This window comes from Nilaparvata lugens, chromosome 11, assembly GCF_014356525.2.
Source record: "Nilaparvata lugens isolate BPH chromosome 11, ASM1435652v1, whole genome shotgun sequence".
In the NCBI taxonomy this organism is placed as follows: domain Eukaryota; kingdom Metazoa; phylum Arthropoda; class Insecta; order Hemiptera; family Delphacidae; genus Nilaparvata; species Nilaparvata lugens.
Genome location: NC_052514.1, coordinates 36,452,609 through 36,480,322, shown reverse-complemented (window position 1 = coordinate 36,480,322; position 27,714 = coordinate 36,452,609). Strand labels below are relative to the sequence as shown.

The following is a 27,714-nucleotide window of genomic DNA, read 5'->3' as shown; positions in this document are numbered from 1 at the left end:
TGTGTTTACTTACGACAGTTATGTGCGTAATAATGAGAGTATCATTACAGTTCAGCGCGAGTTTCGTCGTCATTTCAATCTTGCGAGAAATGAAAATGTACCCACTCGTAACACCATTTTACGTTGGGTAAAATCATTTCGTTCAGTAGGAACAGTAATGAATAAACGACCACCAGGGGCTCATCGCACTGTACGCACTCCACAAAATGTGGAAAGAGTTCGGCAAGCCATACTCCGTAGTCCTAATCGATCTGCTAGGAGACATTCTTCTGAACTGAACATCAGTGATCGGTCAGTAAGGCGTATTTTACATAAAGATCTAGGATTTCATCCCTACAAAATGGTCATGGTTCAACAATTGAATCCTGGCGATTATGTAAAGCGGCTGAATTTTGGTCGAGAAATGGAGGCCATATTTGACCAAAATGAAAACATCATTTTGTTTACGACAGATGAAGCACATTTTCATTTGAATGGTACCGTTAATCAGCAGAACTATCGTTATTGGTCAGATGAAAATCCAAAATTAATGCATGAGAGACCATTACACAGTCCCAAGGTGACAGTTTGGTGTGCTGTGAGCAGTATATTTGTTATTGGTCCATACTTTTTTGAAGACGACAACGGGACCACTGTAACTGTAACCTCAGAACGTTATAGACAGATGTTCACTGAATTCTTCCTTCCTGAATTAAGAAGGAAACGTATTCCTATCCGGAAAGTATGGTTTCAGCAGGACGGGGCGACAGCTCACACAGCAAGAAATTCAATGGAAGCAATTCGGGCTGTTTTTCGTGGTCGCATCATTTCTCGGTTTGGTGACATTGATTGGCCTCATCGTTCTCCAGACCTGTCCATGTGCGACTACTTCTTGTGGGGTTTCCTGAAGTCACGTGTTTACCAGCATAAGCCACGTACACTTCAAGAACTAAAGGGAGCAATTCGTGAGGAAGTCGAACAAATTGGCAGGGCAATGTTAGAAAGAGTACAATCCAACTTCCGAGAGCGGCTTGTAAAATGCATTGCTGAAAACGGCCGTCACCTGTCAGATATTGTTTTCAAACATTAATTTTCTAAAATTGTAAAATAATGTGAATATTGTTCTGTAAGTGTTTTTTTATGCATAGGTAACGACATATTACTTTTTTGAAAACCGTTCATCCTTTCTGCCGCACCTTGTATTTGACACTTGTATTGTATCTGATGACCTCAGATATTGCTGCAATAAAGATTCTATTCTATTCTATTTAGGCCTATACATGTTTATCAGCACACACACATGTTCATCATGCATGTTTTTATGTACTAGTGTTAGTGGCTAGCCTAAGAAACGAGAATGGGATGAGATCTGTGAGTTTTACCTGTAGGTGAAAAATATCTGGAATCCGGGCGAAATAGATAACCCGTCCTTGAATCCGGGCACACTGAGTGATCCGGTCTCCAATAGCGACAAGAGTACAGCAGCTACGTCACTGCTTGCCGTGTCTATGTCTTCCAGCACCAACCAATGGCCTTCTGTTACTGCCTACATTACACACATTTCAATTAATGGAAATAAGTGACTTATTTATTGAGTAGGGCGGAAAGTTTAATCAAGCTAGACCTTCTGTTACTGAAAATTCAAAATGTTTTTATAGCCGTGAACAGATACATGTTATTGACAAAGTCATCAGGTGCAATACAATACATGGGCTACAACAAAGAAACAATCGATTCATCAAACTTGTTGAAAACTTTCAAAGAGAACAAAATAGATACTTTCAAGTACTTTGAGTTGACGTTCATCGAGATAATTAATTCATTTTATCATTAGAAAATACAAGAACTGTCAGATAATGTTGATAACAAGGAAGTTAGTAACTACACTTAATTTAGAATAGGTATTTTAATAGAATATCAACTAATAGAATATCACTTAATAGAATATCAACTTGATGAAGTGAAATAGAATTACTTGACAAGTGGAGGAATTGTATGAGAAAGTAATGTTTATTCTTTGATGGAACATTTTTTATTAATTTGTAAAACATCGCCTATTTAGGCAAAGAGGGAAGAAAAAGAAGGAGGAGGAGGAGGAGGAGGAGGAGGAGGAGGAGGAGGAGGAGGAGGAGGAGGAGGAGGAGAAAGAGGTTGAGTATGAGGAGAAGGAGTAGGAGAAGGAGAAGGAGAAGAAGAAGAAGAAGAAAAATTAGAGAAAGAAGAAGAAGAAGTGGAGGAGTACAGTACCTGTGTTAGAGCTCCAGACTGCCAAATAAACTCTCCGGGCAAATCAGAGCACTTGTACCCTCCAAGCAGCAGTTTAGCATCTGTCTCCTCGCCAAGTTGCACTTTCAAAAGATGCGGCACTTTTGTTCGACCTGAAAACACAGCAAACATATAAAAAAACAATTGGAAACATAATTCAAAATGCTTATAACGCTCATAAAAAGTTCAAAAACGTCAAATAAAGAAACAAATTATATGAATCTTGTTGGAAATTTCTTCCTCTTTCCAACAATATCCTTGGAATTAGATTTTGACTGATAGATTTCTAGTGATTGACGTTTGACAAAAATAGAGAAAAATCTATATATCTCGAAAACTAAGGTCGATATAAATAGTTATTTGTGCAACTAGTGCGCTAAGTGCCACTTTGCTGCACCGAAAGAAACGTTTACGCACGAGCTGTAGGCGAGGACGGAATGGCTTCTTGAGTGCAGCAGAGGAACTTTGCGCACGTATTTCACATTAAATTTTTCCTACAGTTACCATTGAATATGAAAAGTGGGTAATTATGGACAAAATGATGGCTGGAATCCATCAAATGTTTGTGTGTGTGATGCTGTTATTAATAACAACCTTAATTCATTTAAAAATTAATAATCCAATTGAAGTTGAAAATTCTCAGCCAAAGTTCTCATTTTTATTCATTCAAGAATCAGAAAAAATACAGATAGAACAAAAATTCGCATTCAAAATACACGCCAACAGCTGATTGGGATGGCTGCAAGATGGCTGAACCGAAAAGCGCGCGACCTAGCGGGAAAAATCGTACCTAAGTTTGTTTTATCCAGCTAAAAAGTACGAAACAGGATTCAGAAATTTAGACTTTTGCTCAAATTACCGAGAAAAATGCTCAAAGTAAAGTGAAAAATATTTATAAAAATAACATAGACAACAGAGAATATTTATTGTAGTATTCTTATGTTTTTCATTATTTTTATTTATATGGATATCAAACGGTAATCATTTAACATCAAAATTCGAATTTTATAATGTATATTTGCTACTTTTCTCATTGCTTGCAGTTGAAATAATAATCAATAGAAAAGAACTATTATTCATTATTAAATGATGAGAATTCGTAAATGATGATTATTTAATTATGATTTGGATGAACTTCTTGTTTTGGATTTCTAGATTGGGATTTTATCATAAATGTAGGGTAGCCATTGAAATGATTCTTATCTAAATCTAACCACAGTCATTGTTACCAACTTTATTTTTGTATTCGTGCACTAATCCTTCATATAACCCACCAACTATTTCGTGTTGCCGTGTTGCAAATCTGGAGTACGCAAAGTAATACTTTGCGCACTAGAGCGAAAAAGTTATTCTTTGCGTTCTGTAATCAGTGCAGGAATGGTCACTTTTCAAGGTAACTGTAGGAAAAAGATTTTTCCTCTTCCTACTGTCTAAAGTACTTACAATGTAAGTTTTTAAAATAGAGATGTTTCCCATGGAGTCACTTTTCCTCCTTAGAGAGTTTTTCTGTTTTTTAGTACCAAGAGCAAAAAAGTGACACTTTAGTATTATGTTTCAGGGAAACCATTCAAATTTACCATTTAACCATTTTATTATGTGACTCCATTTAAATAACATGAGAAACATCTCTATTTTAAAAACTTACATTGTAGTAGGTTAGAAGGTCTAAGCTCAGATGAGGAAGCATATAGAGTAGACATTAAACCAACTAAATTCAATACCTCAACCAGACATTTGATCAATATATGAAATTTATGTTTGTATGCTAAAATTATTACAAACTTCATATCACTATACTAAAAAAATGTAATTTTTTACAATTTTTTTCAATAACATGGAATAAAAAATGTAATTTTTTATTCCATGTTATTCAAAATACCAGCCAACGAATATTCCACATTAACTAATCCAATTTGAAACGGGAAATGCATCATAGCTGTAGTTGGGGCGGCCATTGTTGTTACAACTTTTGCCGACAGATAGCGCTGTCGACGGAGAACTGTGATTACAAGCCAGCTGTTTCTGTTTTTAGATTATGTTGTAACACATCTTTTCACATCTTTTAGTCACGTACGTTTTTAAAAATTATTTTATTTGAAGTTTTTATAAAAATGTAGGTTGAGGAAAAATGTTGTGTATATCATAAGTGAAAAATGTTTTTTCTCCCTCAGGAAAATTGTTGCCCTCAGCCTCAGCCTCGCCTCGGGCTTCAAACTTTTTCCTCAGGGAGAAAAAAAGTACTTTTCTCTCTAGATATACAAATAACTATTATTGGACATTTTTTGTTGCCAATTTAATGTAGAATCTATAGTTTTTGGCTGTTACACACCTTTCGTGAGACACTCTGTATATTATATTTTAGACTAGCAGGAATCCCGTGCACCGCAAGGGTCTAATTGAAAACTTGACAAACTGAAACATGACCAATTGAAAAAAGGCCTATAACCATCCTCGATAAATTGATAATCAAAATGCAAAATTCTAAGTGTATCAGTTCAGTAGTTGAGACGTGATATGCGTCATTCATGAATTTCCTATCCCCTATAAGTCAGTATAGCCAGTGTATAAGCCAGTTCCTTACTTTATTATATTATAGATATAGATGAAAGCATGAAACGAACCTGTGATAGCAGCTAGATGATCGATGAGTGCCGTCTTGCCACACCCTACAGGGCCTGACAAGCAGATAGGCTTGCCACTAGCAACTGCCAATGCCACATTCTTCAAGATGGCAAGAGTCGAATCAACGTGAACTAGACCTATGCCTTCATTCTGCAAACAAAACAAATTTATTAGAATGAGCTACCATAATACACCAAATTCAATAAACTCTGCAAGCAAGAAATTAATTAATAACTTTAGTGTCTGTCTTTTTTCTTTAGGGTTACTCTTGAATATAAATAAAACTAGAAATCTAAGTAACCTACCCTTTTTTAAAATTATTCAGTCACAACATGTTTTAGCTATATGATGCCATTATCAAGCTTATTATATATTCTTTACAAGCATTAAGCATGATAAGCTTGATAATCTATATATAAAAGCGAAATGGCACTGACTGACTGACTGACTGACTGACTCACTCACTCACTCGCATAACTAAAAATCTACCTGACCAAAAACGTTCAAATTTGGTAGGTATGTTCAGTTGGCCCTTTAGAGGCGCACTAAGAAATCTTTTGGCAATATTTTAATTCTAAGGGTTGTTTTTAAGGGTTTAAAGTTCGTCTTTTAGCATGTATATTCTTCTTCTCCCAATCTCTTGATTATAATTGAAATTTCCATATCATATGTTACTATAGAACTATAATCTAGATAGAGTACCTCTTCGAAACAGTTGTTAACTGGCAACTAAATTAATAATTTTGTCAGGTTGGCATTAAGTTGAGTTGACTTTGTTAGGTTGGCACCAAGTTGAAGATTTAAATGCATTTATCGCGGAAAAATTGATTGGGCACTGCTACTTCAATCCTGGGAATATTATATTACTAGCAGTCAGGCTCGCTTCGCTCGCCATATCCGTTTAGCCAGCCGTTTAGTCTGGACCCCCGACTGGATTGTCCTAACATATGATAAAAATGCCCAAATGAGAAATGCAGGCGAGCGAAGCGAGCCTGCTGATCTTATTCTTGGACGATCGAGTCGGGAGTCCAGGGGGCGAAGCCCCCTGGCTAGACGGATATGGCGCGCGAAGCGAGCCTGACGGCTAGTGGCATCATATAACTGAAACATGTTGTAAATAAATAATTTTTAAGAAGGCTAGGTTACTTGGATTTATTATTTAATCTATATTCTTGAATATTCTGTTTACTCTACAAGCAGAAATTAATAACTCAAGTATTCTGTATACGTTTTGTATAATCTTAAGTGGGAATAAATTGAATTGAATTGATAAAAGCATAGTGGAAATAAGTTGGGACTATATTATCCTATAGTGAGGTCCACGTTATAATGGCAGTATTTGATTAATATTGATGTTGCTAATACTGAAAATAAGCAGAGAGAAGATTGAAGTAATGGTCTTTGGAAGGGATGGAAATATTGAATTTAATGGAGAACCTTTGAAAAATGTTAGGAGTTTTAGGTAATTGGGCAGTGAAATTGCAAATGATGGTAAAATAAATTATGAGATAACAAGAAGATTTCAAAAGAGAGGAAATTTTCATCAGACAGTAAAACATTCAATTTGGGATGGAAAAATACCAGAATAAAGGAAAGATTATGATGTATACGATGTATTATGTACCTATCATGTTGTATGGTGGTGAGACAAGGACGATGACAGACAGAGAATGGAGCAGAATACAAGCAGGAGAAATGAGGTTCCTCAGGTCAGTAAAGGGAAAGACACGTAGAGACAGAGTTAGGAATGAGAAGATAAGAAGAGAACTGAACATGGAAAGCCAGAAAGCATTTCCGGTTCTCAATACAATTAAATTTTAAATTTTGGTTTGTATATTTCTGGACTCGAAATTTGATTCAAATTGATAAAGTGAGGCAACATAACTTACATTTTAGACATACTTCTATCAAAATTAGGAAAGGAAACTGTTTTGGGCTAGGCCTGTTGGTCCTTTTCTAATCATGTATTTTATTTGAGTATCATGAAATGTAAGTAAATGCAAAATGAGACTACGCTGATTTGGACACGTAAAGAGAATGGGAGAGGATCGGCTGCCAAAGAGAATGGAAGAGATGAGGATTGAAGGAAGGAGACCAAGAGGACGATGGAAAAACACAGTGGAGAAGAGAGGATAGAGATGGCTACAGGTTGAGGTGGGAAGACCGAGGAAGATGGAGAGGCATTGTTCACACCCAGACCCGGCACTAGCTGCAACCGGACACGGATATAAATGTATGTAGGTATGTATGTATGATATAAATTAAAACAGGAAACTCACGACATTAAAAACATTTAGAAACTTACATTATTGTTTCGAAATTTTTGAGGAGCAGTGATCTCTTCTTCAACCCAAAAAACTATGTAAAAATTTATGTATGTATGCATGCTTGTACTTACCTTCTGAAGCGTAGAGTCAAAAACCGGCAAAGTTACACCCATAACAGAAACAGCTAATTCAGTTAGGTTTTGAACAGCTACAGTTGCTCTCTCTGAATCGTCTTCATCTTCTGAAAACAACAATATATGATCAATCTTCCTTTCTTCATTTCTAACAAATTTGCAAATTGAAGATGAATGCTAGATAGATTTCAAAAATGAATCGAGAGTAATGTCAGTTGCACGGAAATCCAATGAAATCTAACCGCCGTAAAATGACGAACTATTGGATTGAATGAACGAATCTGAAGACATTTTACAATTGTATAGTTCATTTGAATTTTCGAGGAACTTTAGGGCCAGTTTCTGAGCACGGGATTTACCCAAGTTCTAGACTTTAAACAGCTGGAGTCGGAAAATTGGCTTACCGAAACGGGGCGTAGTCGTAGTCCAGGTTTAAATTTAATTTCGAAAAACTAGAAAATTGAACACAAAATAGAATAAAGAGAAAATAGTGTAAAGTTTCAGCTATTTTGGATTAGGAATGTTTAATTTCGTCAAGGAAAACGTTTCCAATTATAGGAATGAGAAAATAAAGATTATCAAAAAAACTACGACTACGCCTACTATCTCCGTCAACAAAGTCATAGTGCATTCTGGTGACGTCAGCACAGGTAGGGCTCCTACACCTATAAAAATAAGTTGGTCTACTATATCTACTATATCAGCTAGTGTTTTATTGGTGTAGGAGCCCTACCTGTGCTGACGTTACAATCAACCACCTGTCATGCCTGTTCTATGGCTTTGTTTACGGAGGGAGTGGGAGTGATACGCCCCGTTTCGGCAAGCCAGTTTTCTGACTCAAGCTGTTTAGTCTAGTACTTAGCTAAATCCCGAGCTCGGAAACCGGCCATTAAATTTTCTATATTGGAAAATATTGAATAAAAATTTAATATACTCACCTTCAGTTGTGGATTTGTTAGTTTCTTCTTCAATAGGTGTGTTCAAAAAGTTGCAATAGCGTAGCTTACTTTCCAAAATTTCAGAATTTTTTAAATGTTTCTTAACCAACTTGAATTTGTCTTCCTCGCTCATACAACTCACCGCAGCGGCGCACTGACACGATAACCTGCAATAATTAAACCACAAAAACCATTAATTAATTATTAAAAATCTGGTGTGGCACACTCACACAACTTTCCTTGCCGTTATGAAAATTGATCACGTGACGCTAGTGTTCCCGCGCATCTCAAGTCTACTATTCGAAGATCTGAGCCAGCTGGTGACAGGACAATAACGCTGGAGACACACGAGGTCTGCTATCTCTTCATAGTGAATGATTTAATAGAATCAACAGTTGCCAACAGTTTGTATTTTCAAATTTCGGTGAAAATGTTACTGAACATTAATTGTAGAGATTTTCATGCTCAATCTTTTCCACTTGAAATTTTTGTTTAAATTGTATCTGAAGCCTGATAATTGGGAACCTAAAATTAAACTTTGCATAGGTGGGGCGGACCTCTTGAAATTTTTACAGACATTGGAGTTGTGGCAGTTGATAGAGCTTATCAAAAACCACTTTTTTGGACTCAGGAGGACTTAAACATATAGAAATGTAGAAATTGGGGTATCTTCATTTTCTTCGGAAAGCAATACTTCCCTTACCTTTGGTAATAGGTTAAGGAAAATATAAATTAATAACTGTTATAGAAATTACTAGTACACTTTTTTACTTTATACAATTAGCCCTACTAAAATACTTATTAGTAATCAAAACTTAATTTTTCACACTTTAACGTTAGATATTCTCACACTTTAAGAGCCCGTTAACAAACTTACTAAACGGAACAGAACAGGAGTTCAAAAAGCGTACAAATTACTTCAATTGTCTTTAGGGCTACTTTTAATATAAATAAAATATAAACCTCAGTACTCTTTTAAATTATTTTATCACAACATGTTTCGGACATTAATGCCATTTTTATTTTAAACTAGCTTGCCCGACGAACTTCGTACCGCCAAAAAGTCAATGTAGGTATCTCATGTCACACTTCACTCTATTTGGTGAATCATGAAATTTATCTGACAATCAATATTTTCATTGACATCTCAATACGGACTTCTTATGTGCTTGAAACTGCCGTTTTAATACCAGTAAACAATTTTATCACAGAGCGACGTGTTTATCACAGCTGGTAAGTTTAGATGCTAAATCATATTATCACAACATGATCTTGAATCATGATCATATTCCCGTTCTACGTTAGCCGCTCGGCCGACAATTTCAAAAACATAGGTCTGTAAGATGGATTAATATAAAATTATTATTAGCCCCCCTATTGAAATTTCTGGACAGAAACCATCCCCAATATTCACAAAACATATTCCCAAAGTTTCATGCCGTTCTGTCAAGTAGTTTTTGAGTCTATAGGAAACAAACAAACAAACTAACACACAAACAGACATTCATTTTTATATAAATAGATTATTTCATATATTTAGATTGATACTTTAGAATATTCTTCTGGAATGATTGGCCAAATTCTATCATATCAAATCCCAATCACTACAGCCTACACACAACAAATTTGTCAGTACAATACAACTGATTCTACAGGATATAATTTGATTGAGAGTCTCAAAACATAGTGGAGCGACGAAGGTAGACTGTATCATAGAAGGTCGCTGAGAGTGTTGAAAATAATGCATGTATTTAAATGTGTCAGAGCATATTGGTGCAGAGAAGGTAGGGTAGAAGGTAGCGGAGAAGACATTTAAAAGCATTATCTTCAACACTCAAAGCTACCCTTTCTAATATAGTCTAACCATAGAGAAACAATAGCATAAGTAGATATCCCATGGTATAAGGTGTTTATGTCGTAACTTTCACTGTTATTTCAAGCCGATAGTCCACGTAGTTCTTTCCCATAAAGCTATGTGACGCTTGCAGTCTCTCATATTGGGCTGTTCATACAATCTCACCCGGCCAAAACAGTAAAAATCTACAATAATCGACAGTAATCGGCTTGAGATAACAGTAAAAGTTGCGACATAAACGCCCTATACCATGGGATATCTAGTTACGCTATTATTTCTCAATGGTTTAACTTCGCCACTGCACTATGTTTTGACTCTTATCATAGCCACCTCTAATACAAGGCCCCGGCCTACGATATTGCAACGTCGCAGCGTAGGCCTAGAATCGAATACATGATTGGTGAAAAAGATTTTTAAAAATACCAGCTGATCTTTTTCACCAATCATGTATTCGATTCTAGACCTACGCTGCTACGTTGCAATATCGTAGGCCGGGGCCTTGTATTAGAGGTGGCTATGCCCTTATACATGTAGTGGTCCATTAATTAGTTTTCAACTACATTGAGATTTAATTGGAAATATATCATCATTGACTTATTGCTTGGTGACCTTGATATAATTGATGACAAATTAAAACTGATTAACTAACTTTATACCCGTATTACATTAAGACACCTGATTTCTACTTTGATAAAAAACGATCTAGCCACTCGCTAAGGAGGTAAAAAAAAGCAGCGCTATCTGCTTTGTCGAATGATAAGACAAGGATAGCAACACCATTGTTAATCAAGTACTGCCATTATAACGTGGACCTCACTATAGTATCGTAACATCTAATAATTACTGACAATGAAAACACTAATTTGAAATTGTCAACCACTTTTTAAAAGTAGTCAAATTGTCAACCACTTATAAAAAGTGGTTGACGATTTCAAATTAGTGTTTTCATTATGGAAAAGTACCACAACATCACTCACAACACAACTGTAAAATTGCTGATAAAATCTAGGAAATATTACTGACCATCTGACATAGAAGTCTTTATGGTTGTAGGACATCTCGATGAGTTTCGACCAATCCCAGCACTGGCGAAAATGGCTGCCAGCGAATTGCAGGAACTTGTAGCAAGCCTCCAACAAATCCAAATCGGTGAATTCATCTTCAGTCTTCTGTTTTTTGGTTTTCGGCTTTTTTGTGTCCGATTCGACAATAATCCATGGAGCTGGTTTTTCCTTGTAGTAGGATAGAGCATATCTGGAAAAAATATCACTTGTTAAATTATCCATGAATGAAAAAACTCTTATTTACTATCTGTAGTGGGATAAAGAGCATATCTGGTGGAAAAAGATTTAGAGATAATGGAAACACAAATTTAAATTGTCAACCACTTTTTCACAACACAACTGTAAGATCTATAGATATGTTTCATGAGTCACAAAAACTCTTATTTATTATATCGATACAATACAAAATTGAACAAGAAGCAGAAAAGTACTGTACAGTGTACAAACTTTGTTATCATATCTTATTACTTTCCTTGCCCTATTACCATAGGTAGGGAAAGTATTGCTTTCTGAAAAAATTAAGATACCCCAATTTCTATACGTTTCAAGGTCCCCTGAGAACAAAAAAGTGGTTTTTGGGTATTGGTCTGTATGTGTGTGTGTATGAGTGTATGTGCGTCTGTGTACACGATATCTCATCTCCCTATTTACAGAATGACTTGATATTTGGAACTTAAGGTCCTTACAATATAAGGACCCGACACGAACAATTTCGATCTAATGCAATTCAAGATGGCGGCTAAAATGGCGAAAATGTTGTCAAAAACAGGATTTTTCGCGATTTTCTCGAAAACGGCTCCAACGATTTTGATCAAATTTATATTGAAAATAGTCATTGATAAGCTATATCAACTGCCACAAGTCCCATATCTATAAGAATTTCAGGAGCTCCGCCCCATCTATGCAAAGTTTGATTTCATATTCCCAATTATCAGGCTTCAGATACAATTTAAACAAAAAATTCCAAGTGGAAAAGATCAAGCATGAGAATCTCTACAATTTATATACAATAACATTTTCACCTAAAATTTAAAATAAGCTCGAAATTCGAGAAAATTTTATTATTTCAATTGCAAACTGTTGGCAACTGTTGAATCATTCACTATGAAGAGATAGCAGACTTCGTGTGTCTCCAGCGTTATTGTCCTGTCACCAGCTGGCTTGGATCTTTGAATAGTATACTTGAGATGCGCGTGTACACTAGCGTCAGGTGATAAATTTAAAAACGGCAAGGAAAGTTGTGTGAGTGCGCCACACCAGATTTTTCCAACTTACTATAGCATCCTTGGTTTTCAAATGGAAGCCAGGGACGTTTTTTTAGAAGCCTAGTTCATTTTTGCATATAGTATACATCATCGTACTGATACACAAATGTTTTAGTGTTATATTTTAATAAGAGTAGGTCTATATTTTTATTGAATAAACTACAGTAGTAACATTTTTTAGAAAACACATGTTTTGGTCTATTACCGATAAGCCATTTACAAGAGTCAAATTAATGAAAGAGGAAGTAAAGTTACATTATTATCTAATATTAAAAAATATTTTCTTATTGCGACTGATGCCCTCATGAGCATTTACTTGTGCATGGGTGATTTGATGAGATGAGCAATCGCCCATGTCTACCGACGGGATTCGAACCCACGACCAGGTAGCGGTAGCATACTGAAGGGTGCAACGCCGTATGCCACTTCGACACTCTTACTAATGACTAAGTGCATGCAAATGACAAAAAGCGTGAGAGTGTGGATGAATAAATACTATGCCACCACTCGCTTCACACCTCGCTCGTATAGATGTATGCAGCCAGCCACTCGGCCAGACATTTGGCAAGCGACTTGGCGAGAGTGTGGATGACTACTGCTACTGGTGGAACATGTTAGGGTGAGTCATTGCACCCTAACTCGGCAGTGTCTTGAGCTATGGAGCTCTATGACTGCTCAAAGTAATAACAGTGCTGAAGTTGGGGGTTCCTGATATATAAGACCTTCAGTAGAGCTTGGCAATTTTATCTTTATTTATTTATTTATTATTCTCTGATTTTTATTTTTCTAATATTGATCAATATCTGATATACTAATTCTAGTTCAATTTCCATTTAATTTTCGAAGTTAAAATATGTATTTAATAATATATTTTTTTTATTCATTTATTTATTTATTATTATTATTTTTTTTTTTTTTTCCTGCCAAGTCTACTTTTTTGGGAGAAGTGGTAATGGAGAAGGGTTCTCTCCTAGGGAATTGAGTACTGTGAACAGTGGCTGACTGACAATCAGCTGCTGGCACCTTTACAGCCCAACTGCTAACTGTCAATCAGGCCACCATTGTTGAAATGGGAGTGGCTTGTGGGTTTGAGGTGGTCGTGGTATTTCGTACATCTGCCTTATTGATGTACGCCACGAGATAGAAGCTGTATCATGAAGCTTTCGAGATGTGAGCTGAATGAAGTTGAGTAATTGAGGGGTACTGGCATATTCATAGAGTAACCTATTATTCACTGTGTAGTGAAAGTTGCAGATGGTTCTGATGAGTCTGTTTTGAAGGCCAAATAGACGTTTTCTATTGGTCTTCGATAGATATGGGAACCAGACTAGGGCAGCATAGGTCAGGTATGCCCTGATTATGGCTGTGAATATGAGCAGCCGAAATTTCAGGGGGAGTGAAGGGGTGACAAGTAGGGGGAATAGTTGTACAAACAGCACACGACAGTGTTGAATTTTCACTTTAATGTGTTGTTTGAAAGTGAGTGTTCTATCCAGAGTTATACCTAGGTACTTGACGGTATGGGACCATGGCAGGGCGTGGCCATGGATTTTGAGAGTGGGAGGAAGTTTGAGTTTTCGGGAAAAGGCGACAGCCACACATTTAGTTGGATTGATCTCTACCTTCAAGGATGAACACCAGGATGTAAGCAGGTTTAATTGCTCTTGAACATTCCTGGCCGCCCTATTCAGATTCATGCTGCTCGAGTGGAATGTGGTGTCATCAGCAAATAGACTTGTTTGAACTGAAGGTAGAGATGGCATGTCATTGATGAAGAAGGAGTAGAGGATAGGTCCAAGCACAGATCCTTGGGGGACACCTGCTGTTGCTGGGGTGAGAGCTGAAGAGTTTACTGAAGATGGGGTGCGGTTGTGAACTTCAAAATACCTATTAGTAAGGTATGACTTGAAGAGTCTTATTGTTGAAGGTGGAAAGACAGATGAAAGTTTATAGAGTAGTCCATCCAGCCACACAGTGTCGAAGGCTGCTTTGAAGTCTATAAAGACTGCAGCCACGTGCTCTTTCTTGTTGAAAGAATCTGATAACTGAGAGCAGAATTTCATTAGTTGCAGTGTTGTTGAACAACCTGCACGAAATCCAAACTGCTCTGGCCTTATCACACTATCTAATGTATCTCTTATATGTTTCTCCAGAAACATTTTCTCAAAAAGCTTTGAGAAAAAGCAGGGTATGGAGATTGGCCTGTAGCTGGATGGTAGGGTGGAGCGTTTTCCTGGCTTTAGGAGCAGGAATAATTTGCTCTTTTTCCATTCTGAGGGGAAGTGTTGGGTGTTCAGAATGGAATTGAAAATTACAAGCAGGTGTTGGGCTAGCTCTGGAGGCGCATTTAAGATGGCCTTCCCAGAAATACCATCAAGGCCTGGGGCCTTTTTTGGATTGGTATTTTTAAGTGCATTTGTTATATCTCCCATTGTAAAAGGTGAGAGATTATTTGGGGTGGGGTCTTGCACTGTTACTAAAACACTGTCAACTATTTTTCTAAAGTGGGTGCCGAGCTCTTGACTATGAGGGACGGGTGGATTTGAGAAGTGGAGTTCTAGATGGGAGGCAAACTCATCCACTTTCTCTTGGTCTGAGAAGATTAGCCCATTTGGGCCCTCAAGTGGAGAGTTTGGAGGTTTTTTCCTGAGAAGTTTACGGGTAGCTTGCCAGGCTGAGTTGGGTGACAAAGAGGTGAGATACTCTTCCCAGGATTGGAGGCGATGTAGTTTAAGTAGTTGAGAGCATTTGTTCGATGCTCTATTAAATGCATATTTGTCAGCAGGAGCTCGTGTTATCTGCCAACGTTTGCGAGTGCTGCGGCGCTCTCTGATAGCCACTTGAATTTCAGTGGGAAGTAGTGAGCGTCGTTGGGGTGGGGCTAAGGAAGTGTTATCAGCTAGTGCTGTTTTTATAACTTCCGTAATATTTGCTGTATGAGCTTCCAAGTCGACAGTGTTCGAATGTGTGCTTGGAAGGATGGGAATAGAGTTTGACACACTTTCATGATACTTCCTCCACTTCACTGTGAGGCGATGTGGAGGTGGTCTTGCAATGTAGTCGGGATTCACAAGAGTGAACAACACTGGCAGGTGATCTGAAGACAGGTCCTCGACCACCTCAACCAGGGAGGTTCTTGTGAGTCCCACTGACAATGCATAATCCAATATGTCAGGTTGAGCAGCTTGATTGCACATACTTGTATGTGTGGGAGATGATGGGACATGGAAATGTATGTCTGTGTCAAATTTTTCTATGATTCAAGAGAGATTTTCCTGCTATGTTTGTAACCCTGCAGCCAATAGCTGTGTGTTTGGCATTCCAATCACCAGCAAAAAAACATACAGGGGGAGGAGGTAAAAAGTTAGATAGGAGGTCAAGTTGAACTCTCTATTACGAGAGGATTATATATGGAAACAAAAGTAACTGGTGTATTCTGTACAGAGATAGTTGCCGCTATTACATTCATGTCTGGTATGGATGGGAGTGTGTGTACACAGAACGAGTGTCTTCTGTGTATTAGAAGGGCTACACCACCATGGGTTTGATTAAGCTCATTAGGGAGGCGGTCGTAGCGAAGGCAGTGGTATGAGGGGAATTTAATTGGAATAGTAGTGGGCATTTGTGTTTCCTGAATTAGAGCCACATCTATATCCAGGTCACTAATGACTACTATGCCACCACTCGCCGTCTCTCCACCCGTATTAGATGTTCGCAGCCAGACATTTGGCAAGCGACTTGGCGAGAGTGTGGATGACAACTATGCCACCACTCGCCGTCTCTCCACCCGTATTAGCGAGTGGTGGCATAGTATTTATTCATCCACACTCTCACGCTTTTTGTCATTTGCATGCACTTAGTCATTAGTAAGAGTGTCGAAGTGGCATACGGCGTTGCACCCTTCAGTATGCTACCGCTACCTGGTCGTGGGTTCGAATCCCGTCGGTAGACATGGGCGATTGCTCATCTCATCAAATCACCCATGCACAAGTAAAATGCTCATGAGGGCATCAGTCGCAATAAGAAAATATTTTTTAATATTAGATAATAATGTAACTTTACTTCCTCTTTCATTTAATTTGACACTTGTAAATGGCTTATCGGTAATAGACCAAAACATGTGTTTTCTAAAAAATGTTACTACTGTAGTTTATTCAATAAAAATATAGACCTACTCTTATTAAAATATAACACTAAAACATTTGTGTATCAGTACGATGATGTATACTATATGCAAAAATGAACTAGGCTTCTAAAAAAACGTCCCTGGCTTCCATTTGAAAACCAAGGATGCTATAGTAAGTTGGAAAAATCTGGTGTGGCGCACTCACACAACTTTCCTTGCCGTTTTTAAATTTATCACCTGACGCTAGTGTACACGCGCATCTCAAGTCTACTATTCAAAGATCCAAGCCAGCTGGTGACAGGACAATAACGCTGGAGACACACAATTTTTTATTAAATTTATTAAAAACACACAAAACAAGACACAACAAAAATACAAAGATTTACGAAACAAATAAAACACAATAAATGTTACAAATATAAAAAAAAAAACAATGGGCTTAGTGTTTGAGTGTGTTGGAGAAGAGAAAAAAAAAGAGAGGAAGGTACCTAGCCAACTATGGTTTCCCATGTAATAGGCAGGCAAAGAAGAGAAGAGAAGTAATGAGGAAAAAAAGAAGGGAGAAATGGGGGGAAGGAAGAAAACAGAGGAATAGGTACTCAAAATAAAGGTAAGCGAGTCCACTGAAAAATGAAAAAACTGATGAAAAAACAATGCTGGAGCAGAAATCTCGAGTCATATATCTAAATGGAAGAAGAAATTACTGTATGTCCATTTTTTATATCCAGTTTAATTTTCCACTGATCTTATTGTCCATGAGAAAGTGATTTGGAATGAGGTTTATTATTTTAGTACCTATGTAAATTAATTGCCTCCTTATACATTCAATATCAGTGTTATAGGTTACATATTTGTTAGCAGTGGCCCTTAGATTATAATAATTAAGAGTAGAGTTTATTGTGAGAGGAAAATCGGATCTATATTTTATTAAGTACTCAATTACGGTTTTTATGTATAATTGACGTATCCGTTGGATAGAGCCTGGGTTTGCTTAATATAGTTTTAATTATCAGTTTTTGTGCTACAAATAATTCAGCAATATGACAGTTGAAACAGCCTCCCCAAACAACTATGCCATACTGCAGAATTGACTCGACTAGAGCATGATACATCATTTTCAGGTGGTTCTTATTAAGAAATCTGTTAACTTGATAAAATTTAAAAGATAAATATCTAATTTTTCTACATATGTATTTAATATGAACATCCCATTTAAGGTTTCCATCAATTATAATTCCCAAATACTTAGTATAATTGACTTTTTTAATGGTGGGACAATCACAATTACCCAAGTTTAAATTGCACTGAGAATGGAGTCTCAAATCTTGATTCTCGTTAGGCTGTCCTACTCTATTTGCAGAGAAAGTTATGTAATAAGTTTTTTCAATATTTAAACTTAAGGTATTCTTATCTAACCACTTCTTAATTAAAAGCATATTATTTTCAGCTATGGTATGAACTTCGTTCCATGAATTACCGTAAAAAATAGCTGCAGTATCATCTGCAAAGGATATCACAGTTGAGTTTAGAAGTCTTAAATTTAAAAAGTCATTTACATAGAGTATGAAAAGGATGGGAGAAAGTACAGTACCTTGGGGAAGACCATAAGAAGTTAAGTTAGTTACACTAGATTGATCATTTATGGTTAGGGACTGGGTTCTATTACTCAAATAGCTTTTGAACAATTTAAGCGAGACTCCTCTGAAACCATAGGACTCCAGTTTATTGAACAAAGTATTATGATGTATTGTATCAAAAGCTTTGCGTATATCCAGGAAGACCGCAATAGTTTTTTTATTGGAGTTTATTTTATCAGATAAAGTATTGATGAACTTTATTAGAGCGTCAGATGTACTTTTACCATTTTGGAAACCGAATTGGTTCTTGTTGATGATTTTGTTAAGATCCAAGAAAGAAACAACTCTTGACTTTATTAGTTTCTCCATTATTTTAGCAAGGTTGCTGATAAGACTAATCGGTCTATAATTACAGGGATTAGTCGGGTCACCTTGTTTGAATAGAGGTTTTATTTTGGCTGATTTGAGGTGCTCGGGAAAATATCCCTCCTCAAAGCATCTATTAAAAATGAAAGCGAGAGGTTGAGATATAAAATTGGCTATTTTCTTCAGCGTAATATTACCTAGACCATCAATACCAGGACTGCAGTTGTTCTTTAGATTTTTAATAGTTGCCTCAACTTCAACTGGGCAAGTTGGTCTCATAAAAAAACGTGTTATCGATCTGTATTGCAGGAAATCGATCACCAGTATTATCAGGGAGTTGCTATCTCTTCATAGTGAATGATTTAATAGAATCAACAGTTGCCAACAGTTTGCAATTGAATAATCACATTTTATCAAATTTCGAGCTTATTTCAAATTTTAGATGAAGATGTTACTGAACATTAATAATTGTAGAGATTTTCATACTCAATCTCATACACTTGAAATTTTTTGTTTAAGTTGTATCTGAAGCCTGATAATGGGGAATCTAAAATCAAACTTTGCATAGATGGGGGAGCTCCTGGAATATTTACAGATATGAGACTTGTGACAGTTGACAATGACTATTCTAGGTATAAATTTGATCAAAATCGTTTGAGCCGTTTTTGAGAAAATCGCTAATAACCCTGTTTTTGACAACATTTTTTCAATTTTAGCCGCCATCTTGAATTGCATTTGATCGAAATTGTACGTGTCGGTTCCTTATAGGGGAAGGACCTTAAGTTCCAAATTTCAAGTCATTCCGTTGATGAGGAGATGAGATATCTTGTACACAGACGCACATACACTCATACACACACACACACACACCACACACACACACACACACACACACACACACACACACACACACATACAGACCAATACCCAAAAACCACTTTTTTGGACTCAGGGGACCTTGAAACGTAGAGCAATTTAGAAATTGGGGTACCTTAATTTTTTTCGGAAAGCAATACTTTCCTTACCTATGGTAATAGGGCAAGGAAAGTAAAAATCTTGTGAACTCTCCCAATGAAAACGTTCATGGTAGAATACTAGTTTTTAGTAGAGTGGAGTGGGATAGCACCGTGGGATAGTACTCTACGACTTGCCTTCCCCACCACCGCTTCTCACTCTACTCTACCACTACTATGCTAATGAAAAAAGTCTCGAGCTAGTGCCGTAGGCTATCAAGTTTAAGAAGTAATGTTATTAATTAAAAAGTATTAATTTAGTAAGAAGTGTTAATAAGTGTTTAAGTGTTAATTTATTGAAAAGGGTTGACATTTCAAAGTTAGTTCTGTTCACTAGACAACACACTTTACCTACTATTCTTAAAAAGTATTAATTTAGTAAGAAGTGCTAATTTATTAAAGTGTTAATAAGTGTTTAAGAGTTAATTTATTGAAAAGGGTTGACATTTCAAGGTTAGTTCTGTTCACTAGACAACACACTTTACCTACTATTCTTAAAAAGTATTAATTTAGTAAGAAGTGCTAATTTATTAAAGTGTTAATAAGTGTTTAAGAGTTAATTTATTGAAAAGGGGTGACATTTCAAGGTTAGTTCTGTTCACTAGACAACACACTTTACCTACTATTCTTAAAAAGTATTAATTTAGTAAGAAGTGCTAATTTATTAAAGTGTTAATAAGTGTTTAAGAGTTAATTTATTGAAAAGGGTTGACATTTCAAGGTTAGTTCTGTTCACTAGACAACACACTTTACCTACTATTCTCAATTGTAGTGGAAACAATTACTCGACCAAGTAAGTAAAGTAGAGTTAGCTCGGTAGAGTTAGTATACCAGTTGCTCGATCACTAACTCTACTATAGTGAGGTCCACGTTATAATGGCATTGGATAAAGATAGAAGAATAGCGATGACGATTCTCTGCATCAATTAATTATATTTCTACACTGTCAAAAACATAATTGGCATCGTTGTGGACCTAGAAAAGGATAGTACCACCGGCTTTGTCGAATGATAGACAAGGATAGCAAAACCAAAGATGTTCAAATACTGTCATTATAACGTGGAACTCACTATAGTGAAACCCAGGCTTTAATGACCAGTCAGTAAGTAAACAAAACTGCTTATTTACTTAAACAATTCACGTCGTTTCAAATACATAAAAACCGTTTATTAATATATCATAGCTCGGAATGGATTGAGAAACCATCATCTTTAATTTTGCGAACTCACTTGAAAACTCCAGGCCGGTCTATCAGCTTTGCCAGAGCAATGCTTGTCAGCTGATGATGTTTGGAGTGTTGACTTGCTCTGGAACTTGACTCCAGAAACAAGGGAAGTAACAGCTGGGAAAAGCCGTCCGCCACTGGAATTGTGAGTTCTGGCTGGAGTAAGGCTTGTGCCACAACTCCCAATGTCTGCTTCTGAACTTCGTCTGTCCATTCCTAAAAAGAAAGATAATCTATAATATAATAAAAGAAAGAAATAAAGAAAAGAATTGGTTTATACACGTACGAGATTATTTTTTAATTATCCATGAATCATAAAAGTCCCATTTATTACCTGCAATCTATAATATAATAGAGGAAAGAATTGGCTAACCGGGATAGGAAATTTACGAATGACACATCCATGGATTCTACATGAAATTTGCAAAAAAAATTTCTTATAGGCTATCGACCTTAGTTTTTGAGATACAGTAGAACTCCAATTATCCCAACTCCGACTATCCGAATCACTTTCAGAAAAAAATGTGTCCAAAAAATAGTTATTTGTGCAACTAGTGCGCAAAGTGACAGTTTGCTGCACCGAAAGAAACGTTTACGCCCGAGCCGTAGGCGAGGGCGGAATGGTTTCTTGAGTGCAGCAGAGGAACTTTGCGCACGTATTTCACATTAAGTTTTTCCTACAGTTACCATTGAATATGAAAAGTGGGTAATTATGGGTAAAATTGCCTGAAATGCATCAAATGTTTTTCTGTGTAATTTTATTCTTGATAAAAACCTTAATATATTGTCAAATTGAATAAAAATGTTGTCCCTGGTTATAATATCTAATACTAATAATTAGCGCGTTGTGCTTGGTTGCACCTCTGCTCACTATAGCAGCCACAGCAGTCACTGTTACCAACTTCATTTTGATTTTGCTGCACTGTTGCTCCATATAACCTACTAAGTATTTTGCGTTGCCATGTTGCAAATCTGGAGTGCAGAAAAAATTTTCCCGCACTAGAGCGGAAAAGTGATTCTTTGCGTTCTGTAATCAGTGCAGCAATGGCCACTTTTCAACGTAACTGTAGGAAAAAGTCTAAGTGCGCTGTTATTCTACCCCCACGAAGCCAGTGTTTGCGAGTTCACTCACTATTATCCTTTCCTCCGCGAAGTCAGTGTAGGCACAACACGTGGTATGAGTACCCACTCCAGTTCCGTTTAAAAAACAATGATTTTTCTTTCTAAACTTCTACATGAGTACATTTTATTTATATCTAAAACATGTGAAAATATGATGCTTATTTCATTTAATTCAATAATAAAATAGTGCAATGTCAAAACGTAGCTTTTTTCTCTCCAATGGCAGTTTTTTTTTTAATTCGATTATTCCAATGGGTCTCGGTCCCCATTAATTCGGATAGGCTAATTGAAGTTCTACTGTATACATTTTTCGATATTTTTGAAAAAATTCAATAACTAGGAAACTATTAGTCAAAATCGAATTCAAAGGATATAACTTAGTTGAAAAGAGGAATACATTTCCAATAATATTCATATAGGCTAGTTCTTTCCTTTGTATCAGGGGTGCTTCCAGGAGGGGGTGGGTTGGACGCAGACTGTTCCTTGTAGTACTTGTAGGGGGGAGGTTTGGCTTTAAATTACATCTTGAGAGTGTCCCAATAAAAGTTTAGCAGTGTTAAACATGATTAACGAGGGTAGAAGCTTTTTTTCTCAATATAAGGGGTGGGTGCTTACATGGGCTTGGAGGTTGATACCCCTATTTTTGACGTTTAGGGGCGCTGGGTTGAAAAAAGTATAGGCTATTTGTCGAGTTTAAAACCAAATTTCAAATAGTTTGATCGCTTATAAAAAGTTTGGGAACTTAAATCGAAGGAACACGTTATATGAATCCTATTGGAAATTTCTTCCTCTTTCCAACCATAACCTTGAAATTCGATTTTGACTGATATTTTTTTAGTTATTGACGTTTTTCAAATTTATTAACTAATTGACATATCTCAAAAACTAAAGTCGATATAAGAAAATTTTGCTGAACATTTTTTGTTGCAAATTACAAGTAAAAACTATGGTCTTTGGCAGTTACGGTACAACTCAAGTCTTTGGTGGGACATTGTGTATATTAAGTTAATTACTAGATTTCTTCATCTGCAACTCTAGTCAATTTCAATAACTGTACACTAGATAAAAGAATTCAACTAATAGAAATGCATGATTGAAATATTTGAAGAATTGAAATAAAACTTGTTTTACAATAGATTTATTGTACGGTATACAATCAAAGTTTCTACTCTAAACTCAAGATGCCGATTGCAGTGATTGACGTAACTACGTTATAGACTTCAATTTTCAAAGCAAATATATTATAAAAAATGAAATTTTATCAAATAAAAAACATCAGACAATATATTAAATGCTATGTTCTTTATTTAAAAGGATTCAATACAAATGCGTCACTAACCTCACTTAGCAACTTTTCATGTTGTTTCAAGCATGTGGCCGACAAGTCCAATTTTGCCCGAAGGGTTTCAAACCCGTTCAGGAAAATATTCTTGTCCATCGTAGAGTTCTGATCTACTTCAATTCATCGGAATTGAAATAATATCGCGAAAAATAACACACGTGTTATTCATCAAGAAAAATAACCTCGCAAACCGTACCGTTAACCGAAATCGGAAATCGCGAACTGACAGAAAACAAAACTGGCTGTGACGAAAACAGAGCCACAGAGAAACTTCTATCCAGATGGCAGCGTTAATCAACTATTCACAGCTGACTTGCAGACAGCTGTCTTCTTCTTCATTTTCGATTTTGTGTCAAAAGTTGGGTTAATTGACTATCTTTGATCTTTCTTCTAAATAATATACTATTATTCTATTACTTGTCATCTTTTGCTAAATATTATTTGAATGTAATTTGGTAAACCATTTTTCAACTTCAATACAGTCAATCACATATTTCAAAATAGCGGACGCAATGCTAAGACCGAAAATCTTGACTCAGGTTCTGAGTCAGGCCAACACAAGTGGTGTGGAAAATACATTGTAAGTTGAAATTTCGTTATAAATATACCAAGCTTTATATTATTTATTGTATTTGTGTATTCCACATGTTCAGTCTTAATGGAATCATTGATTTTAAATAGTTCAAAGATTGTTTTCAGGACAATCTCCTAATTCTGATATTAGCTTTTGTATTTCCTCTATTCAGTGGAGGAATACTTTGAGGCCACTAAAACATCAGCTAACATCAAGTAATAATTAATATAATGCCTACAGGCAAGAACATTTTGAAAAAGTTGAAATATTACTATTCTTAAATGTTTTATATTTTTATATGTTTGACTAAGTTTACAAACGTAATTATGGACATAGTTTATATGTCAACATTACAACAGGGACCAAGTCAGGTCCACTTTCTGAATCAATCAATCCAGTTATCTGGTCATGACTAAGGAGAGAAGTATGAAGTATTTAACTTTTTTAAGAGCACATTACACATTCTGATATATTATGTGCTCAAATATTTGAGCACAGTAATATTCAAAGAGATCAGTAATATTCAAAGATGCAGTATCTACAAAACTAAAATTTATTTAATTCGAGATAAAAATGTGTCATCAGTTTTTAAGCTGGATCTCTTTTATATAGGTAAAATGTGAAGTGAAATCCGTAAATTTTATAAGCTATACATTGTATTTATGATATCTTCAAAATTGGTTTAACTCTAATTATTATTATTAATCGATAAACCAAATTAAAGACTGTAATTTACCCCGAAGACTTCTGCTACTACAAATATTGACAACAGGGTAAATAGCTAGATGGAAATTCGATGATATTCGATATTCAAAAATTATTTGTCGAACCCTGGGACTCGAACCCAGTACCTCCTAATTGCACTCATCGAATTTCCATCTAGCTGTTTACCCTGTTGTCAATATTTGCAGTAGCAGAAGTCTTCGGGGTGAATTACAGCATTTAATTTGGATTTTTGTTTAGTATTAATTATTAATTCATCAGCATTTGAATAATTGAAAAATCTTAGTAATTTCCATATGTGGTTTAACTTTGTCTCGAACTAGGCATAAACTTATTATTTTATTGCAGATTACTGAACCATGAAGGGACATTACTGGCTTATTCTGGATACGGAGATAGGGACGCCACAGTCACGGCTGCTATAGCGAGCAACATTTGGAAAGCTTACGAGAAAAATGGCCGAACTGCTCTCAAGGAAGACAAATTGCAAATGGTCCTTATCGAATGCTCTGTAAGTTGAGTGATATAAATATGATGGTTTCTTGATTCATTTTAAGGCTCAACTCACACTCACGCGACTCAAGTCGAGAAGAGACTTGACTCTAGTCGAGAGCATGTGTTTTCAAATGGTGACAGTCGCGGAGACTAGAATCGACTGGTCTGAGTGTCACCATTTGAAAACAAATGCTCTCGACTAGAGTCAAGTCTCTTCTCGACTTGAGTCGCTTGTGTGTGAGTTGAGCCTTAAACTATCAAATACTACTGTATTTTGATTTTGAAACAATTTTGTTCCTTGCTGAGTACTTTCGGACGGCAAGCGTCCATTTTCAACAACAGTGGCGACCCATGTAATGAAATTTTTTCCAACCAAGAAAACATTCAACCGACCGTCCGCCACTGTTGAAAATGAACGCTTGCCCCTCGAAAGTACTCCAGTCAATAAGTGAAGAAAATAGTTTATTTACAAAAATAAATTACTATAGCAACAAAATAGTGTGCTGATATAAATAGTTGTTACAACGTTCTCATTTTTTATCAATTAAATTAACATATGAAACTTGATGAGAAATTGAATTCATTCAAATGCTAACTTAATCGACAGAATAATTATTCAACGAAAATCCAAAGTTGAATGTAGTTACCCAACCCGAAGGCTTTTGCTACTTCAGAAATATTGACAACAAGGTTAATAGCTAGATGGAAATTCACATTTAGAATATTTTTAGTAGACTTCTGCTACTGTATTAGCATTTGAATAATTGCAATATCTCAGTAATTTCCATCTGTAGACTGGCTGGTCGCTGTGGCCCAGTATAAAATGAGCGCTGCTATCCAGAGATTGTCAGTTTGATGTAAGTGTAAGCATTCCTGACTAGCAATTAGGAGGTACTGGGTTTGATTCCCGGACTAGCAAATGATTTTTGGATTGTAGCTTACATCAAATTTCCATCCAGCTGTTAACCCTGTTGTCAATATTTGCAGTAGCAGTGGTCTTCAGCATTTAACTTTTGATTTTAGTCCAATAATTATTCAATATCGGGGCACCGAGCTTCGCTCGTTATTTATTTATTTAACAGAACACAATTCTTAAAAATGATTGGGGAAGGACTAACAGGCACAGCCCAAAACTGTTTCTTACCCGAATTTTCATTTATAAATATTCCAAAAAGTAGGTTACGTTCCATACACTTGAATTCAGGTTCAATTTTTAGTCCAAACATTTAAAAACAAAAAAGTTCTAATTCAGATTATTTACAAACCAAATTGAATAACACTCACTAATCACTTAAAATTGTCAAATAATGATTAACTTTGAAAATTATGATTATACTCTAGTTTAGAATGTTTATCATGTCATGTCAACAAATCAGATTATTTTGATCAAGTCGATTAAAATTTCTAGATAATATTTCTCGCTGATTGATTACACAGCTGGAAATAATTCTGTTTCTCTCCCACACACGCATCTTCTGTTTCGACAGACGACGAAATTATCATCTGTTTTTCCAAGGATGAATAATTATTATCCTTTTCATGTCCTTCAGCGAGTTTTCCCAGGGATGAGACCTAGTGCAATCACATTTTTATATCATAAACCTACTATGTTCCAAATTTCGAGAAAATCGTTAGAGCCGTTTTCGAGATCCGTTGGACATAAATAATCAGATATAAATAAATAATTATAAATAACCAATCATAAAAATATATACAGAAATTGCTCACTTAATATAATAGGATTTACATAATTCTCTATCCATTCATAAACATTATTCTGAAAGATTTCATCCTACTTATCAGTGAATAATCAATTAATTTTGTTTGTTTCCAGGAGGGCAAAGTAGCTATCACCCAAGTAGCTAACATACTGCTCTGTTTGTATGCCAAGGAAACGGTCGGTTTTGGAATGCTACGAGAAAAGGCAGAAGCTCTAGCGACGTATTTGGATGGACCTTTGAAACTTGTTACTACCTCTTGAAATTTATACATATTATCCCATCTATTTTGTTACTAAGAGTATTGTTGTAATATATTATAAAATATTATTGATGACGTTTTGCAGAGTGTCTGTAAGTTTTGATAAAATGAATGCTGTACAATAGTTGTTAAGAAATACTCATAATAAGGTTATAGACTCAATGTGCCGGTTTTACAACAGTCGCTTAAATTTTAACCGTGATTAATTCCACGAGAATCAATCAGAGAAGACGTCTTTTCAAAAACACCTTCTCTAATTGGTTCTCTTGAAATTGATCACGGTTTAAATTTAACCGGATGTTGTGCAACCGGGCCAATATGTTCTAATAAATAAATATAACTTCTGTTCAATATAATTTAGAAACATTGAATTAAAAAGAATAAGAAATCATCAAAAAACACAGATTAATTATTGATACTTAGAAACTAAGATTTCTAAGTATTAATAAATCTGTGGTTTTTTGACGATTTCTTACTCTTTTTCATTCAATATGAATAATTACCACAATATCAACTTCTCAACTACACAAAAAGTAATTTAGAAACTTTTAAATTTATAAGATGAATGCTGTACAATATTAAAGACTTATAACAACTATACCGTACTCAAAATGTCCATGTTATAATACATTTATCTACTCTTTAATATAATTTACAAACTTTTCAAAGTCTACTATCAGTGTATTTTCAGGTCAATTATGTTGAATCATTCCTACTAGTTTTTCCATGTTTCTGCACCAAAATATTGTAAAATGTGAAATAAAGATTTAATTGATATAAAA

At 35.8% G+C, this 27,714-nt stretch overlaps 2 protein-coding genes across 2 annotated transcripts in view; one reads left to right on the top strand and one right to left on the bottom strand.

The window, feature by feature from the left end:
- LOC111051876 (midasin-like) overlaps positions 1–23,395 on the bottom strand; it is a 629,562-nt gene extending 606,167 nt beyond the window's left edge. Inside the window, exons 1-8 of the mRNA XM_039437291.1 lie at positions 23,158–23,395; positions 20,701–20,912; positions 11,084–11,314; positions 8,206–8,372; positions 7,265–7,374; positions 4,866–5,016; positions 2,227–2,357; positions 1,362–1,525 (exon numbers count right to left, since the gene is read on the bottom strand). Of these exons, the coding sequence (XP_039293225.1) occupies positions 1,362–1,525; positions 2,227–2,357; positions 4,866–5,016; positions 7,265–7,374; positions 8,206–8,372; positions 11,084–11,314; positions 20,701–20,912; positions 23,158–23,256 (1,265 nt within the window). The 5' untranslated portion in view covers positions 23,257–23,395. The remainder of the gene's footprint in view (positions 1–1,361; positions 1,526–2,226; positions 2,358–4,865; positions 5,017–7,264; positions 7,375–8,205; positions 8,373–11,083; positions 11,315–20,700; positions 20,913–23,157) is intronic.
- Positions 23,386–27,714, top strand: LOC111048222 (ragulator complex protein LAMTOR2). Its single transcript, XM_022334096.2, has 3 exons — positions 23,386–23,740; positions 24,806–24,968; positions 26,787–27,714. The coding sequence occupies exons 1-3, from the start codon at positions 23,673–23,675 to the stop codon at positions 26,931–26,933; spliced, it is 378 nt and encodes a 125-aa protein (XP_022189788.1). The 5' UTR covers positions 23,386–23,672; the 3' UTR covers positions 26,934–27,714.